The sequence below is a fragment of the Mytilus edulis genome, chromosome 8 (assembly GCF_963676685.1).
Source record: "Mytilus edulis chromosome 8, xbMytEdul2.2, whole genome shotgun sequence".
NCBI classification, from domain to species: Eukaryota; Metazoa; Mollusca; class Bivalvia; order Mytilida; family Mytilidae; genus Mytilus; species Mytilus edulis.
In genome coordinates, this window is record NC_092351.1 from 4,447,387 (window position 1) to 4,467,095 (window position 19,709).

Below are 19,709 nucleotides of genomic sequence, written 5' to 3' on the forward strand. Positions count from 1 at the left end.
TCCAACCTTTTCCTATATCTACATCGTTGTTGTTTTCAATTGAATACTTTTCTTTGTCGGTTTTTGAAGTTCAAAGTCTTGTAGATGAGTATTTTTCACATATTATCTGTGTTGTGTTAGTGTAACTCACACATAAACTAAACACAAATACGTTCGCATTCGTTAAACTCAGTGTTTACATGCAGTTTGAATCATGTTTTGTCTACATGCAGTCGATAGTCAATATAGGCCTTGTGTAGGTTAAGTGTACACAAAACTAGGCATTTAGAACATTAATTTTACCATTTATATTTAAAGAAGAAACGATTTTTGAATAAAATTGATACTAAACAAATATTAATAAAGTTCTTAACAGAACTATTTGTCATAACTTAATACGTTATATATGTATTTGCTATAAAAAGAAAACACCTTACGTAGCTTTATTAACCCTTATCAAGACTCAAACATCATCATTGCCGAACACATACTTTATTTCAAAAGGTCTTCCCGAATCGACTGGACGTAAACAGAAATATTTGCCACTGGTTATTACTCAAACAACGATTCACTCATAAATGCATTACAGAAAAAGTGTGTGGTAAATGTATTGTTTGTCAAGTATCTCAGATCCGTTAAAATACACTTTAAAAAAAATATTACCCCCTCCCTCTGTCAAATACTCTTTAGAGAAAAAAAAACCATTTGAAACAAACAGAAAAGATAGAAATGTACATGTAGTGATCTTTAACATCGCAATCCCTTTTCTTCGCCTGTAAACACGCTGATGCAGCCTACGTTTTTTAATGCGTTATCGAGACATTTTTAGTATCTGTAAAGTACTGCAAATCATCAAAATGGCTTTCATAAAGGAACAACTACTTAACTACTTCAAAAAAATAAGGGGGGAGGGGGAGGGTCGGAGTAATAATTTTTCGAGCCAACGTTTTTATTCACTTTTTTTCGATGGTAGCAATCAAATATTGTTTTTCAATATTTAACACTAGAACGTAAGGGGGAAACTTTGGATCCAGAATATTTTTTTTATTTTAATCATCTATATGACCCGAATAATATTTTTTTTCTATCAAATTGTGGAGCAGAATATTTTTCAAGGACAAATCCATCCCCCCTTTTTTGAAGTGAAGCGGTCGTTCCGTAACTGCTAGAAAAGTTGTCAGAAAATTTGAATTCGGTTCTACGTAATGAACATTTAATAAATGACATATAGTTTACGAGTGCGAACAAATCTTATGTACAGGTAATTAAACAAAGTGTACATTACATTAAACCAGTTGTAAACATGTTTCCTGTACACGGCGTTTGGTGTGAACACGGCCTTAGTTACATAAATCAACCTGTACAGAAATCGGGATAACAAATGTTGGTTTCTATATGTGTCCAATTACGACATGTTATAATGTAGGCTAATCAACTTATAACGAAAATTACTTAAATAACAGAAAAAAAGATAAACAAAATTTCAAAATATTTTAAAGATTTTAATTGTTTATCTCGTTATGCTATTGTATTCAGAACAACAGACACTTAGAGGATGTTCTATTAAGAGTTATAATTATACAAACGCTTTTCAGTTTCGATTATCATCCATGTTCAATTCCATATGGACTTATTGTTGTGCATTAAACAAATCTGAAAATGTCAATTCTAATGATAAATTGGAGACTTTTATACTAATGATAACACGAATACTTTGATACTCATGAAAACATGGAGACTAAATACTAATTACTATTTGGCATAAAAAATGTACTGTAATCACTCTGTCTATGACTGTTAAAGTGGTTTGGACCACAAAAAGCATCGCAAAAAATAAAAAAATGTTTTTAAAAAAATGTAACTCGAAACTATAATTTTGTAGTTGCTTCTTTTCCCCTTATGACATAAAGTTGGCTTTCTGTTTTAAAATGTGTATCAATGGTTAATATGTCTTGGGGGATATCGTCTTATCCTATCAACTTTCTAGTACAGCTACTAACGAAGTTTAAAGTTAGTGTAATTTACCCTCTGGTATTTTACACTATACTTCTTGGTAGATTCATTTACTACGTCATAAGCCTTACATGCAGCATATTTATTCAATCCAATTGCTTCGAATAGATCGCTATAAAAAAATTTAAAACGAAACACTAAGCCTCATAGTTAATCTATGGCCAAACCTTTCAACCGCAACTTTTAACTAAAATAATCGGTCTCAGAGGTTATTGTTAATTGAAATCGTTTCCACTGATTGACTTCGGGTCAAATAATGCAATTTATACAAAAAAAAAGGAAATAGACATTTTGTTATTATGGGGAAAAAAATCCGTAAACGGCTTGAAAATAATAGAAAACTAATATTACTAGTATTTAAACTAAATACTGTAAAAAAACAAAGGAAAAAGAAGAGAAAATCATGTGGTTTTTTTGTTGTTGTGAATTTGTATCCGGTGTTTACAAGTGGTTTACCATCTGTCATAGTATTTTTGTATTTTGTTAGATACATAATAACACGCTGCCCTGTAGGACGCTGTGGCAGTTGTTGGCAATGTCTTATCCGATTTTAAATGATATATTGTAACAACAACAAACATGAATCAATCCCTATCAAAAATACATACAACGTAATTAATTAAGTTGAATTATCACTGTTTCGTTATTCTTTGGCGCTTCAACTTCATTTTTATAGTTTTCTCAATAGTATCATATAGCATTATGTTTTGTTTAAAAGCTACTGGCTATGTTTTCACTAATCCTTATCTCAACATCTCTAGAATCTTTCTATATTTGTTTCGATGTAATTTCAGCATAAAAAAAGTAAGACATGTTCTACATACAACACATTAAAATTTAAATAAGAAGTTCCAAAAACGTTATACGATATTTAGGGATTTGTTATCTCAAACTGTTTCTCCAAATAAAAATATGATAAACGACTGTCTTATAATATGTTTAAACTGACAACCCCATGTAAAAAAAGACCAATGACAAATAATAGAATACAAAACACAACATAGAAAACTAAATATATAGATGTGGTATGAATGCCAATTAGACAACAAAAAATAAATGTAACAACTATAGGTTGAACGGCAATAAGCAACGTCTATATTGGTTGATAAGTTGATAAGCTTTACCCCTCCCTCACCAATAACTAATGTAAAACAATTCAAATGAGATATTAACGGTCTGATTTAAATCAATATGATATACAGCAGCATACGACAACTACTGAATTACCGGTACCTGATTCGGGACAAAATATGACGTGCTTAAACATGTTTGCTGGCGCCGAACCCTCCTCCTTACCTGGGATAAGGATGTAACAGTACAACATAACAAACAAACTATAACAATCTGTTGAATAGGGCACAACTTATCAGATCAATACAAAACAGAAAAACATCTTACAAAAACACATGCCGGTTGTGTAAGCAATTTATAAAGACTTGTTATCTTATTAGTCATCACGTTCTATTCTTGTATGTATAAATATATTATTTTATAAAGTTATGCTCCATAACATGTAGGTCTTTGCTGTTCTCTTATTAAATCATTCACTTCATCAAATCTGAGAAGATTAATAACATAGTGATTGGATGGTATTCTTGTAAAGAGCCTGTTGTAGTATAATTCATCTATTGAACAAGGTCTATACCATATATCAATGAACAAGTCAATTTGGAATTTTCTATTAATAAACTACATGTATTTCAAAAGGTGACATCATTCATCGTATGAATGCCGCTTAAAATTTCATTAGTACGATTTATTGATTACTTCATCTGGAACTCTTATGCATTTGAATGTCAGGCATGTACCAATGTTTCAAGCTATATGACAAAGAAAGTCCTACATATAAATGAATAGATTGTATTAAACAAGAAACCCAAGGACCTAATTTAGGTAAACAAATTAAAGAAAAACAGATTTGGTAGGCTTACAAAACATTTTTACAACTTTCAATTATTTACGTCTAGTAATTTGGAGGGAGAATCTTAAATTCTACTTTATATTAGTTTAACAAAAAATATTGATGTTTATTTGATATGATGCCACAAAACCAGGTTCTACCCACCATTTGTTTCTTAAAATGTCCTATACCAAGTCAGCAAAATGGCCATTATTATATTATAGTTCGTTTCTGTGTTACATTTTAATGTTGTGTTCCTGTTGTGTCGTAGTTCTCTTATATAAGTTTCGTTTTCCTCAGTTTTTCTTTGTAGCCCGGATTGGTTTTCTTCTCAATCGTTTCATGCCTTTCGAACAGCGGTATACTTCTGTTGCCTTTATTTATCCACACACAAAAAAAATGAAACAAAATGTAATTCTGTACATATTTGACCTGGCATTTTTAAATGGTCTTTGTACGTTGGAATTGATTATAAATTAGTAACTGCAGCTTAAATTGATACATTACATGTGTTTATCGAGTACTTTGAAAATTTTACCATAACAAATATTTAAAAATAGACTTACGTGTTTACGTTATTATAGACTTTAGTGTTTTCCCTGATTTTTTTGTTGTTTAAATTCATGACAGATCGATATTAAAAGAGGAAGAGTCGACTCTGTCGTATGCCCTTGTACATTTAACAGAGCATACACCTGCACAAGTTTATATTGTGTTAAATATAATGTGTTTATGTCATTCGTACATAATTTTGTGTTCAGTTTTGTTTTGATGGGAAGTCTCTGTTTAAATTATTTACGACCTTTTGAGAAATTAATGGCCTGTCTTTTATTAAGAATGTCGTTCGACGGATACCCAAGATTTCCTTTTATTTCTATTAATAAAACGTGTTTTCGTTTTAGTTTAAGGTTTATGACCCCTTCTGTAGCAATTTTTGTACGAGTTTTTCAAACTTCAATTGTATCAAAACTACAGATATAACGAATAATAGAGATAAAATTGAGAATGGAAATGGGGAATGTGTCAAAGAGACAACAACCCGACCAAATAAAAAACAAAAAACAACAGCAGAAGGTCACCAACAGGTCTTCAATGTAGCGAGAAATTCCCGCACCCGGAGGCGTCCTTCAGCTGGCCCCTAAACAAATATATACTAGTCCAGTGATAATGAACACCATACTAATTTCCAAATTGTACACAAGAAACTAAAATTAAAATAATACAAGACTAACAAAGGCCAGAGGCTCCTGACTTGGGACAGGCGCAAAAATGCGGCGGGGTTAAACATGTTTGTGAGATTTCAACCCTCCCCCTATACCTCTAACCAATGTAGAAAAGTAAATAAAGGCAACAGTAGTATACCGCTGTTCAAAACTCATAAATCCATGGACAAAAAACAAAATCGGGGTAACAAACTAAAACCGAGGGAAACGCATTAAATATAAGAGGAGAACAACGACACAACACCGAAACGCAACACACACAGAAACGGACCAAGCAATAGACAAAACACCACGAGAATAACAAATATAACATCAAAACCAAATACATGAATTTGGGATAGACAAGTACCGTGCCACGTCTTATCTAAAAAATAAGAGAAAACACAAACGAATCAACGTGCAAAATGCAACACACACACAGAAACGAACAATATTATAACAATGGCCATCTTCCTGACTTGGTACAGGACACTTTTAAAGGGGAATAAAAGTGGTGGGTTGAACCTGGTTTTATGGCATAACAATACGCACATTAAAATTCAGTTCAAGAGAAGTCCGAGTCTGATGTCAGAAGATGTAACCAAAGAAAATAAACAAAATGACAATAATACATAAATAACAACAGACTACTAGCAGTTAACTGACATGCCAGCTCCAGAATGCAATTAAACTGACTGAAAGATTATGATTTCATCATATGAACATCAGGCACAATCCTTCCCGTTAGGGGTTTAGTATCATACCATCATAACATATATGAGAAGAACATAACCCGTGTCATGCCAACAACTGTTTTTAGAATAAATGTGTTTAGTTCCGATGCAAAGACCTTATCAGTGACTCAATATTAACGCCAAAATATGCAATCTTTAATGACTTGACAACAGTATCGTAATTATATCCCTTCTTAATAAGTCTATTCAAAGGTTTTGTAAGTTTCTGAGGTGAATACTGACACCTTTGTGCTTTATAAAGAATATTTCCATAAAAAATTGGATGTGAAATACCTGAACGTATTAGAAGTCTGCATGTTGAGCTATATTTACGAATGATGTCTTTATACCGATGATAAAATTTAGTAAATGTTTTGACAAGTTTGTGATATCGAAAACCCTGGTGTAATAATTTTTCAGTAATACATAAATTTCGCTCGTTAAAATCTAAAACATTGTTACATACACGAGCGAATCGTACAAGTTGAGATACATAAACACCGTAAGATGGTGACAAGGGAACGTCACCATCTAAAAACGGATAATTAACGATAGGATATGAAAAATCATCCCTTTTATCATAAATTTTAGTATTCAGCTTTCCATTAGTGATATAGATATAGGCCATTTTATACATACACCAAGGGGAAACTTGATGCAAAGCATTATTATTTACTGTTTCATTTCATTTAATAGAAAAAGAGTAAGTTAATTGTTGCAAATAAACCCAGATTTTTATAGAAAATCCACAGCCTTTAATACAGAAATTTTTGTAATAAAATTTGAAACATAGATTACTCACTTGCTTTTCTATGATGTGCTAGTGCTTATTTTTTACAAAAAGTTCAAACCAACCTGTAAATTCCAAAATACCTCGTGCTGAGTCACTAAAGTCGAGCGCACCCTAAAAGTTGTACTTGATTTGGTCCGTATTTTATTTGTTTTAACCAATAACTACATTAATAAACTTGTCTTAAGGAAATAAATGCTAGCACTGCATGAAATTATCCTATATCTATCAGTCATCAAGTTGCCAAATATGAGAGTACAAGGATAAAGGATGTGGATTTTCTATAAAATGTCCATATGTTTAGCATTGAATCAACACAATGGTACATAATCCATAAGAGGAATTTGACTTATTACAAAACTAATAAACATGATAGATTCACAAATGCATCTTAAGTGAAGGCATTTCTGAATTCATCATTCTTATCGTGTCTCTAATTATCTCCAACTGAAGACATTTGTCGACTGATGAACAAAAATTACATAACACATGTTGATTTAAAATCTGCCGTTAGAGTTGTTTTTCAAATGATTTGAAAATAAAAACGCATCACATGAAAGTTGAGACACAGAATTGTTGTCATTACATAACTAATAGTAATGTCGACAGGTGTAACATTTCTAGCACTCGTGTGTATTTCCAGTTTGATAAAAACAATGCTGTCTCATTTCTGCTTCCTCGCGATCGATTTATCATGTTCTACTTTCATACTTATATCATATCTCTCTTTATGCCATAGTTATTATAAGAAATTGTCTCCTCTGAATTAATTCCTTTTCTATCGAAAAACAGTTTTATAACTACTGATATATTCAACGGGAGAAGAATTACAAGTGTAAGTATCATAGAACAAACCATATTTCTTTTTTGCAGGTTTAAGATGGAATCTGATCGGTTAATGTTTAAACTTTTCATATAAAACTGAGGATATTATGTACTTGTATTTTCTCTTCAGTTATCATTCCTGGATTGATAATGTTGTCTTTCGACATTTGTTTTCATAGATTGAAAACAATATATTCTAATGTCGAATGTTAACATTTCAAAGACAAAACCTTCCTGCATATTTTAGAAAAAACTTTTGATTTGCTGTTATGCAGGGATGTTTTCGATTCGAAGTAGTAACCATCGATCAACCTATAAATGATATAGGCGGAAATGTTAACCGTTAAAAGATATACGTCTTGGTTTGGCTTATACATGAACATAGATGTTTAGTGTTTGATTGTAAAAAAAATAAACAAAAGATAGATGTATGGTCCTTTTACGTTCATGAATAACGATACATGTTTCATGGTTTTTCATTCATGAATAAAGATACATGTTTTTCGTGGTTTTTCATTCATGAATACAGATTTATGTAGTATTTGTTTTATTCCGAATAACGCATCAATAAATATAAAGAATATAGTCGATCTATTTATTGTAGGTCAAGAAGTTTGAACCAAAGATGATATACGAAATACTCTAGGTTTTTTTTAAAGGAATGACTATGAAATAGGATAAAGATTGTACAATTTGTTGGTGGAAGCCTATATATTATATTTTCTTTTCTTCTCATCTTAGATCGAAATCAAAATCACCCGGTCTGATATCTATCCCTCTCTGTCTCGCTCTATCTCATAATTACGCACCATGAATTTGTTTTAGCGGATTTTTTGTGATTGCATCTTAATATATTCGCTGTGTTATCAAAGTCATTCATATGATACATAAGTTGTCGGTTATAACTGGTAAATCAGGTACTATATGTTTACATTTTACACCTCGAATCGAAATTTTTTTAAATGATGTTTTATCAGTTTATACGTACTATATCAACTGATACAATCTTTACAACATCGTTTGAACGAAATGAATTTTTAACGATTGATAATTAAATCTTAACCTATAACTGTCAATTGACTTAGACAGTATAAAGAGGATGCGCAAACCCCTATTCAGATCAAAATCAGATGTTAATATACTATTTTCCATCAATGTTTTCAATCTTTGACTAATTCCATTTAGAAAATGTATGATACTAAGTTATGTTTGTTCGGATGCTACAAACATTAATTGTACTTTGATAACAAGTTTAACTGTTGTGATCGAAAACAGCATGTCTTACCTTAAATATTGTGCACGTTATGATTTTCTGCACAACATTGTAATGAAAACACATTGAAGGTCCTCTTTGGGTAAGAATGATATCCAGATATCTAATCATGAAAATATAATAAACAGATGTCAAATCTGTGTTTCATTAAGTCATTATGTTTTTCAACATGATTAGTTTACATCACGTTAAGTCGAAGATTTAATAATTAGTCAGTCCACCGTATGTAAAGAAATTAAACCTGTTGGTATAGATTGTTTCTTACTGAAAACTTTTGTTACGATATGCAATTATTCAATCTATTTTTCAAGAAGAACCCTTTCTGATCTTTGTATCTATTAAAAGATTTAAATTAATTCGATGATTGCATCTTTATCATAAGTCAACATTATATTTTACTGAAGCAAAACAATAATATCGATATGTCCATTTTGTTTAAATATCATTACATTCGCCTTTTTGAATACGTCTTGGAGTTCGGTATTTTATAATACCTTTTACAGAAACGTAGTATGCTATGTTCACAACAAGTCGACTTATGAAAATAGTTAATTCGAATAAGCTACATGTTTTTCACATTTCTTACAAAATGCATAATATACATAGACTTTTTTTATATTGTTCAAAAATGTACCAAAAAAGCAACATTTAACGGATGTAAATGAGAGCATGCTTGCAATGTATGTATTCTCATAACATAACAATCTTAGATGCTATGACTCTGTGGATTCAAATCAAATTTATGTACCTACACGTCAAACAAGAATCATCGCGAAACACTGAATCTTAAACTACATGATTGGAAATAATAAACATTATTGACAATACTGTAATATAATTATTCAACATCTGTTTATAAGAATTAATTGTTTACAATCTTCGTCTGACTAATATTGTAATTGAATACATTTATAAGATCGTAAACACTTAACATATCGTAAAAAAATACAATCTAAGGAGATACATATGATATATGATATGGTATGTAATTGAGTTATACAACGTCCGTGATAAAAATAATTAAGTCCAAAATCCGCCGTTTATCGTGCAGTCTAATTGAATTATCACCATGATCGAGATTCATTGTGATTCTAAACATATTTATCGTTATCAGTTTGGTATATTAAGTTGAAACATTTTATAAAAGATGTCTGTATTTGTTATTTTTGGCTTAATTCTAAGGTTGATCTGAACAATATTTATGTATGATGATTTATATGACTGTAATTGACATTGAATTTAACTTGCTACTCCCACATCTTATTATTCTTATGTTATCTTTTGTACCATACGCAAGTTAACATTGTAAATAATAGTTAGTGAATACCAATGGGACATTCAAAGCACATAAGTCGACAAGAAACTTACAACGCCATTGAAGAACATGTAGCTGTTGAAAGCTAGTTAAGTCGTTTGTAGAAGATGTGTGTTTTATTGATGATCGCGATGTTATCTTTAATACGAGATTTCAATTATTATATAGAGTTTATATATTCGGGTTTATATTAACATGAGCAGCAACATAACGGGCGTCACATGGTAAGCAGGGTTTAAATTTAATAACCCTTCTGGAGCATCTGAGATTAACACCAGTTTTGTTTTATTTGTGGTTTCCGTGTTTGTTGCTCAGCTTTTAGTTTTCTAGGGAGGGGGTATCTTGTTTATCTGTTTGTCTTTTTCTTTACTAGCCATGTCGTTGTCAGTTTATTTTCGACTTACAGGTTTGAATGTCCTCTGGTATCCTTTGCCTCTCTTTTAATATGAGGATTGCTTTTAATAATCATATGTTATTATGTTTGAAAAACAAAAGTAAAACCACATTTTTGTATTTACCTAGGAACTAGTTTACGCACTTAGTATCTTGTTTTGATCATATTTGTTAATGTGTGAATTATAAGATTTGATAATCCGTAAACTGGTGTTGCCTCTAATTTTGATTTGCCCATTTTTAGAAAAATGCTTGGATAATATCTCTAGAGTATAAACTAGATATAACCATCTTATTGCCAACATTAAAAACTCGAAATGCCTGCACCAAATCAGGAATAGTACAGTTATTTTCCCTTTGTTTGAATATTTAGTTTGAATTCGTTTTGTTTAAATATTTGTTTAAGATACCCTGGTTACATGTATGTAGCAAAGCTCAAGTTTTTACTAATGTAAGTCGAATATATATTATGCAAAATCTAGTATTTGCCTATATATAGCTAGAGACATATCAATGGTATTTTGTCTTTTTTGTCTATAATAATTGCAAAAGTGTAAGTCTAATTAGTTCTCCAAAGTAATGTTCTATACCAAAGCAAACAAACGTTATCAATAATTCAAAATCGTTTTTTGTTCAGTGGAATATGTACTTTGCGGAATAATATCGAAATAGATTAAATTTTGTCGTTTTGAATAGAATGATAAATAGATTACACTGAATGTTTTGTTACTCAACATGAAAAACATATGCACATTCATTATAATAATGTACCTGACTAGGTCTTTTGTTGAAATGCAAAAATGAAAATTTGAATAATAACTAACTAAAACATCGTTATAAATTATTTTCATTTTACGTACATTATGATTGTCGGCTATTATACAGTTTTTATTTCAAATGCCGATATCTTACGTCCTAGCGGATGTTTCGTGCACGATTTGCCGCATCAACTCAAAAGAGTATATTATCTTTGCATTAAAAGGACCCATACTAGATTGCATATTTTGGCGTTAATATTGATTCACTTATAGAGTCTTTGCATCGGAACTAAACACATTTATTCAAAAACCAGTTGTTCATATGATGAAATCATAATCTTTCAGTCAGTTTAATTGAAGTCTGGAGCTGGCATGTCAGTTAACTGCTAGTAGTCTGTTGTTATTTATGTATAATTGTCATTTTGTTTATTTTCTTTGGTTACATCTTCTGACATCAGACTCGGACTTCTTTTGAAATGAATTTTAATGTGCGTATTGTTATGCGTTTACTTTTCTACATTGGCTAGAGGTATAGGGGGAGGGTTGAGATCTCACAAACATGTTTAACCCCGCCGCATTTTTGCACCTGTCCCAAGTCAGGAGCCTCTGGCCTTTGTTAGTCTTGTATTATTTTAATTTTAGTTTCTTGTGTACAATTTGGAAATAAGTATGGCGTTCATTATCACTGAACTAGTATATATTTGTTTAGGGGCCAGTTGAAGGACGCCTCCGGGTGCGGGAATTTTTCTCGCTACATTGAAGACCTGTTGGTGACCTTCTGCTGTTGTTTTTTTCTAAGGTCAGGTTGTTGTCTCTTTGGCACATTCCCCATTTCCATTCTCAATTTTAAGAAATAAGACCCATGTAAATAAAAATAGTTTGAAACGACTAATGCATACAAGACATGAATCATTGATACAGTTACGTGTAATTACCGGTCTGTTTTGATGTAATATATGTTCGTCATTGTCAAGGTGCCCCCTGTTTTAAGGGGAAGTTACATTATTTTGACTAGAGCTTTTATTTGGATCCTCAAATTTGTAAAATAATTGTATTCGTCACGCTTCTAAAGAAAACTGTTAGTTTTGTTGATAAATGAACAGGCTGATATAGCATTTAAAGTTCAGTACAGAAGGAAATGGCTTTGTTTTATGTCATTATCGTGTTAAAATTGTCACATAAACTGTTTAAGATACATTATTTTTCAACAAAATATGTTTTGGTAAGATGATTGACAAGTTCTGACAAATGAGACTTCTTTCGATATATAGATTTGTAGTTTTACAACCGAAAGAAGTTTGAAGCCCCTTTCTCTGTTTAAAAATTAAACATACGTCGTTTAAAAAATATATAATAAAAACAAAAAAGGATAACTGTCAGACTCATTTGTTTGATAAATATATTATACTTTTAATTGTTGAGTTCATGTGCATGCATTAACACGTGGCATTGTTTGACCTTCTCCATTGAATTGTTTACATATATAAGACGTAAGCAAACTTTAATCGTTGAATAGGTAAATGCTAATTGTGTTGCCTTTTAAATCCCTCTCGGTTGATAATGGAAGTCTGGATATTTATTGGGAATTTGTAATATTAAATCTAGGTTAAAAAGAAAGTCCATATTGTAAGAGATTTTGATTCTCTGAGTTTGTTAATTTTTTTGATAATTGTTCCTTTTAAAATCGTTTTGGTCTTTAGTTGTGCTTTTGAATTTTACATTTCAATTCTTTTAGTTAGCGTCGGAATAACAATGTACACATATTCAACTGATTTTAAGTGAACCAGACATGTATCCTTTGTTCGTACTCATTTTATAAAACCTGTTGATTGCATATTTTTGTTTTGTTTGATCAACACGGAATTTAGATGTTACTATATGATCCAGAACTATTAGTCTTGAATTTTACCGATTAATATTACAACTGATAAATTAGAATGGTTGACAAAAACGTAGTCAACTTAACGTTTTATTTAAGAAAAATATAATATATCACCCATCTATATAAAGCTATGTGCTATTTAATTTATCTTACTGAAATTTCTGTATTCATTTGTCTCTGTTTTGTCAGTTTTGATTTTAATGTAATACAATAGAGTACATAAAAAAAAACGCAATTCCACGAGTCATGGATGTGATAGAGTTGAAAGCTAACATCGCAAAAAAAGTGTCATTCATAATAAATATAATGAAATGCGTTATCCCAGGTCCGTGTGGGTTTGGAGGCATTGTTGCTGAAAAAGTTAGTTTTCACCTTATAGAAGCGATATCGATCAAAACATATCATCGGTGGTTTAAATAACATCTCCTAGTTATTTTTGTACCAATCAACTACTTACATCAACAATTAGGTCATTGTTAGATTTACAAACAAAGATTACAAAATACCGAACTCCGAGGAAAATTCATAACGGAAAGTAAGTAATCAAATAGCAAAATCAAAAGCTCAAACATATCAAACGAATGGATAACAACTCTCATATTCCTGAGTTGGTGCATGAATTTTCTTATGTAGAAAATGGTGAATTAAAGAAGACCTATTAATCAAACATATTTCGCTCTAAATACAGGTGATGAATGACAGACATATTCAATAGTGCCTGTGCGTCTACGTTACGGAATCAGATCTCGTTGTGAGGATGATAAATAAAACACGAAACACGATTATTCGATTGATTATGCTTGATATATTTAAGTTTACAACATGTGCACAATGAAATATGTTCTTTGAGGAGTAAATCAGACCGTGGGTAGCTGAATAAAGTTTGTAATTTGACCTAGATGTAAAAGATACAGAATAACAAATAACAAACGCTCTTATTACTTCTAAGTCCGATCTTTTGGTAATGACATGATTTATAACAAACATATTTAAAATTCCTCGTTCAGAGATTACGAAATTATTGATAACAAGGGTTCCAACTCACTCAAGCAAAGTTGAGCTTAGTTAAAAATGAAAATGATGTTAAGGTCCTTTTTGGTCTGTAGCTCCTTACGTTTCGGTGTATTCAAGGTAGTTCAGGGGTATACCGCCATCTTGAATTGTACAATCACAGAATATAATCGGTCTAGTTCTTTTCCCAAATCTGCAAATTTGGAGACAGATTTGCAATTTATTGGTTACACTATTAGTTTCTATAAAGAAAACAAAGTGATTCATTGCATTATCGAAAATGTTTTAACAGATACCAAAAACTTGTGTTTTTAGAATCATTTTTCAAATAACCCGTTTAAGGGGAGATAACTCTTATGGTACAAAATTTATTCTGGACATATTGGATAATTTTCATTTTTTACTTGTAGCAAGAAAACAAGTTCGGTGACACCATTTTTCTTTTTGCATTCTTAAAATATATTTTAAAACCTATCTTCTCATGTTTTATTTCAAAATTCTGACTTGTAAATTTCTTTTTATGCACACAAACGTGTTTTTTCATGAGCAACTTCATCAAATTTTTGCAATTTTGAACGACTCGTCCCTTGAAAAATATCGCGGTGACCCCTACTTTTTATCCTTTTTTAAAAAACAAAATAGTAATTTTTCATTTTGGCAAAGCATTTTTTTTTTCTATACCCCTGAACTACCTTAAGCATCTTTGGCTTTTCACAAATTGGTGAGTCAAGCTTAGCCAAACTATATCGACTAAAGCTGTTGAATTGATATTTCAGTGAATGTGTACTAATACAACTTGCTAATATGAATATTTTAATGATAATATTGTTCCCGTTATTATAACAAATTTATTCAAAATAAATATACATTTTTATCATAAAGCAATTTTAATAATATCTGATGAACAGACAAGAACACAAATCATTCATAAAACACTTTGGGCTAAAAAGGATAGTACATTTCGTTTAAAAAAAATACATAGACGTCAGTTCCGACTGAATCAAAATAAAACATCGCTTTTGTTATCATACATATATGTATGCATTCACATATACAATTAGGTTTACAAAATATAAACCAAAAATGTTTCTTTAAATGATGAGTAACCTTAACATTAAGTCAAAAACGAATAAAAAGCATCCTAGTGTATAAGAAATAAGGATGTATAAAATATATAAATGTAACATAGTAACGAATGGTACATCACCTCCCCTAGCATCTCCTTATATAATGTAATCCGTATATATTATTATAAGGCACGGTACCAGATTATTGAATGTATGCGTTAAACAATGAATGCAAACATAATCAAAACATTTATACAATAATACACAAGTATTTTAATACAGAGGCAAACAGAGAAAATTTTAGAACATTGTCAAACAGAAACCTTAAAATGAAAAAGTCCATCAGTATGACCAAATAGAGAAGGATAAATAGACTAACACTGAAATATTGTGGTGGCACAAACACTTTATAAATGTGTGTATTGCAATGTTCACGGTTTTTTTTACATACTGATTAAATTCCTGTTCTTTCTTATATAAAAGAGGTTGAAGATAATAAAGGGAGGAGAAAAACGACGAAGAAAATAAAAGTCTACGAAACACTACATAGAAAATATATAGCCACAGAGAAACAAGAAAAATGAGGGGTAATATTAGGTGGTCGAATGGGTAAGCTGGTCCTGCTCAACATTCCACAATCATGCATCGTGATAATGCGTTAGAAATTTGATGAATATTTAAATCAAGTAATAAGTCTATATCAAGTTGCTCCGGAAGGGTAAGCAGATCCGGCTCCACATGTGGCACCGGTCGCTAAACATGAGACATTATAAAATTCGCAAACCTTCGGTTGCACTAATTCTGTAACCCTTAAATTAATCCGAAACAGACTTTTTGAATTGGAAACATGTTTTTGTGGACAAAGGATAGACAAGGCTGTTAACGGTAAGGGATACAGGAATTAAACAATTCAAAAGCACACAGCAAAACATTAAAGACCAAACCAAGAGCAGCACTAAAACTTTGAGAAATTTCAGGTGCTCCTACAGGGAGTACAAACCCTTTTCCACATATGGCAGCCTTCGGTGACTCATGGTAGGTACACATTTGGTGTTTAGTTTTATTCGTTTTTGTCACAATCTAATAAAAAAAACGGACGGGAGAATCTTTAATATTAAAACTTGTAAACTACAAGGTTCTATCAATTACTCATGATAGGGTACGCAATCTCGTCATAGCGTATTAGGTTGGGGATATAAACTGCACCTGCAGACGCTACTAAAATATTACTACATGAAGAGGGAAAGGACATAATTGGGAAACTGAAATCATCTATTTTAATATAAATGTGTTGTAATCAATGCAACCAATCCTCATCAATAGTGCAGGACGTGTATGTCTGTTTTAAAAAAAATCCGGCGTCACACATAAGCGTTTAGCTCCGACGTACGCCGGGTGCGTTAAAACAATCATGTACGCTGCCAATACGCTAGTAATTTTTGATGCATTCAACCTGTCTTGGACGTTCTATTGTGGGGTGTTTATTAAAACACACCCGCATACGTTTTAGTCAAAGTCAAACGACCTTGGAGCGTATACAACGTGCATTAAACATGTCTCAAACGTAACTGCAGCGCGTTAAACGCGCTTGTAGCGTATGTGTAACGTGTGTGTAGCGTATAGGTATACGCTAGACATACGCTTGAGCTGGATGAAAATTTTAATGCTGCATAAAAATTTCCACGAGTTGTAGCGTATACCTTTGTACTTCGACGTACTTTAAACTTATGCAGCGCGCGTTCAACGATTTCTTTACGTTCCTCTGTTGTGCAACTAACGTATACCGACTTTGTCAATTTTCTCTGTACGTTTGGTGCACGCCGGTCTATACGCCAATTTTTGACGCCGGCATAAACCTTATTTGTGAACAAAGGTTCTCTTAATATTATTTCTAAATTATTTTATAGATGGCGTGTTTCGGAGCACGCTTGAGATAGCAGTACACTAAAAATGTTTACATTAAGTAAATTATTTCATTGTACTACGCATGATGGATAACGTTGAAAGCTTCATCATGCAAAGATGATCCAGATATAGCTATACTTCACATAGATTAATAGTTACCATGAAATGGGGCGGGTAAAGATATTCATTTGGCCTTTTGTTCTTAAAATTAAAAAGCAACATATGCAGTATTATTTCTACTGTATTTAATTGTAAAAACAAGTAGAAGAGATGAAATTAAAACTCTTTCATTTTTTTACGGTAGGTACACAACCAACTGTATGTCCTTTTCTTCAAGTTGTTCTTTTATTCATGATGAGAAAAACATCATAGAGTAGATTTACATGAGAATATAAATAAGTTATGAAAATGATATATACTATTTCTATGAAGTAACACCCCAGCAGCGTTTACATATAGAGTATATATCTCCCATTTGATACGATATTCCAGACCTTGCATTTCTTATCATGATCTCCTTGATAGAGGATTGCTGTTCACAAGAAAGCTATTCAAATAAACTCATCATAGATACCAGGACTAAATTTTGTATATACGACAGACGCGTAACCACAAGATCCAAGCGTAATTGAAATTATTCCTTCGGAAATTTAACGGACGAACGAGTTGATGACCGTTATAGAACATCTTTCTTACAGATGACGACGTATATGATTGAATTGTCGTAATTACAATCCTTTTTTTTTTCCTCGAATGTGAACTACCTAATTAGACTGGTAACATATGTTAAGCAGGATCTGCTTACCCTTCTGGCGCACCTGGACTTGACCGCTGTTTCGTTGGGGCTTGTTTAGATCATTCTTTAGTTGTCTGTGTTGTGTTTTGTATGATATTGTCCGTCTTTTAGTCTTTTTTTTTTTTGCATGTGGGTTTTATATTTTAAAATGACGCTGAGAATTTATTTTTGTGTTCGAATGACCCTTTGTTATAGTTCGTCTCTGTTTTGTAATAAGGCTCATATGTTAGTGTGTTTCTTTATGTAATTTTATTACAACCTGCTATATATAGTAATATAACTCACAAATTCAGCCAAAACAGATATTATCTGTACAGATATTATTAATCTAAAACCTCATCAAATTAATATATATATATATATATGTTGATCTTACACATGTTTCTTTGTTGACCTTATGTTGAAAATAACCTTTGAAGGGATGCAAAACTTACCATAATTTTGCATTTATAAGTAAACTTTGAAAACATTTTAAAATGATTGTGATCTCGAAATGGAACTAATGGACGAATAGATCGATGATAAATCCCGAAACCGGTACGGAAAGGAAAAATAGATATATTACCTTTGTGAATCATTTCACAGTTGTATAATTTCTCTTTTTATCTTCATTTTCTTAAAGATACTTAAAATCATTTGCATTAAAATGTTGTTGACTTTATCGTATTTTAACACAAGTCAACACTTTTCAAGCTATTGCAATTTACATATTTTTTATTATGTTATTTGATTTTGACACAATCACCAGGTAAACAAAGTTATTGTAAAAAAATATAACTATAATATATACATGTACATTATGCTACATTAAGAGATTTACTAAGTATACTTAAAATATTAGTTAAAAGGAAACAATTTATTTTGAAGAATACAGTTACTTTAAATTGATAAGGACTATAAACTAAACTAAGCTAATTCCAAAACAGGGGACCCCTAACCACCCCAAACTAAGCTAATTCCAAAACAGGGGACTCCTAACCACCCCAGTCCCCTTACCACCCCATTAAAAAAGGGACCACAAAAAAATACCACCAGAATGCTTATATTACTACTGCAACAGTTACTACAGATACAAAGAAATTTATTTTCAAAAGCTTGATACAAATGAAATGTCAGAATACCATTTAAAAATTGCTTTTTCATCACTTTTAAATTTGGCTTACCTTGAAGATATCGGATAGCGATGCACATAAATTCTCCAAATATGAAGTTCCTCAATAGTAACGGGATGAGAGTAAAAGGCATACAGAATACCGCCAACAACAGGTCACTGATGGACAGGTTTAACAGGAACACGTTGGTAATTGTTCTCATCCTACGGTTTTGGAATAGTGTTAGTATAACTAAAGAATTCCCCATTACAGAAAGAAGGAAAATTATCGCATAAAATGGAATCCTAATATTCCCATCGGCATCAAATAAATCCCTTTCAAAAGTCCTATTTGAACAATTCGACACGTTCTGTGTTGTGAAACTCATTTTTGTTAAATAAAACACATCAATACTATTCAACAAATATATTTGTAAAATGTATTTATGTAAATTATATCCGGTTTATTAGTACTCCAATGTCATTTGTCGTTTATCCTTTGGCTTACTGATCATTGGTTTGGATTGCCTACAGTTAAAACAGTCACTCATCAATGAAAACCATGTGATTCTCATGTAAATATCAGTTAACCTTTTAACTATGTACAAATAAAATAACAAATCGAATGCTTTCAGCTTAAGATTGTTCTATAAACTGTTATTTGATTTCCACAATCACCAATTTAGATCTTTAAATTAGAAATAGCAAAAACTCTTCGTTATTTTAGAAATCAATGTATTACATATTTCTGAGAAATAGAAGTCGAGCACGTCAAC

General features: G+C 31.4%; 1 protein-coding gene across 1 annotated transcript in view; it reads right to left on the minus strand.

Moving 5' to 3' along the window:
- LOC139484643 (cholecystokinin receptor type A-like) overlaps window positions 1-19,467 on the minus strand; it is a 60,715-nt gene extending 41,248 nt beyond the window's left edge. Inside the window, exon 1 of the mRNA XM_071268469.1 lies at window positions 19,007-19,467. Coding sequence (XP_071124570.1) covers window positions 19,007-19,322 — 316 coding nt within the window. The 5' untranslated portion in view covers window positions 19,323-19,467. The remainder of the gene's footprint in view (window positions 1-19,006) is intronic.
- Between the last annotated feature and the right edge of the window lie 242 nt (window positions 19,468-19,709).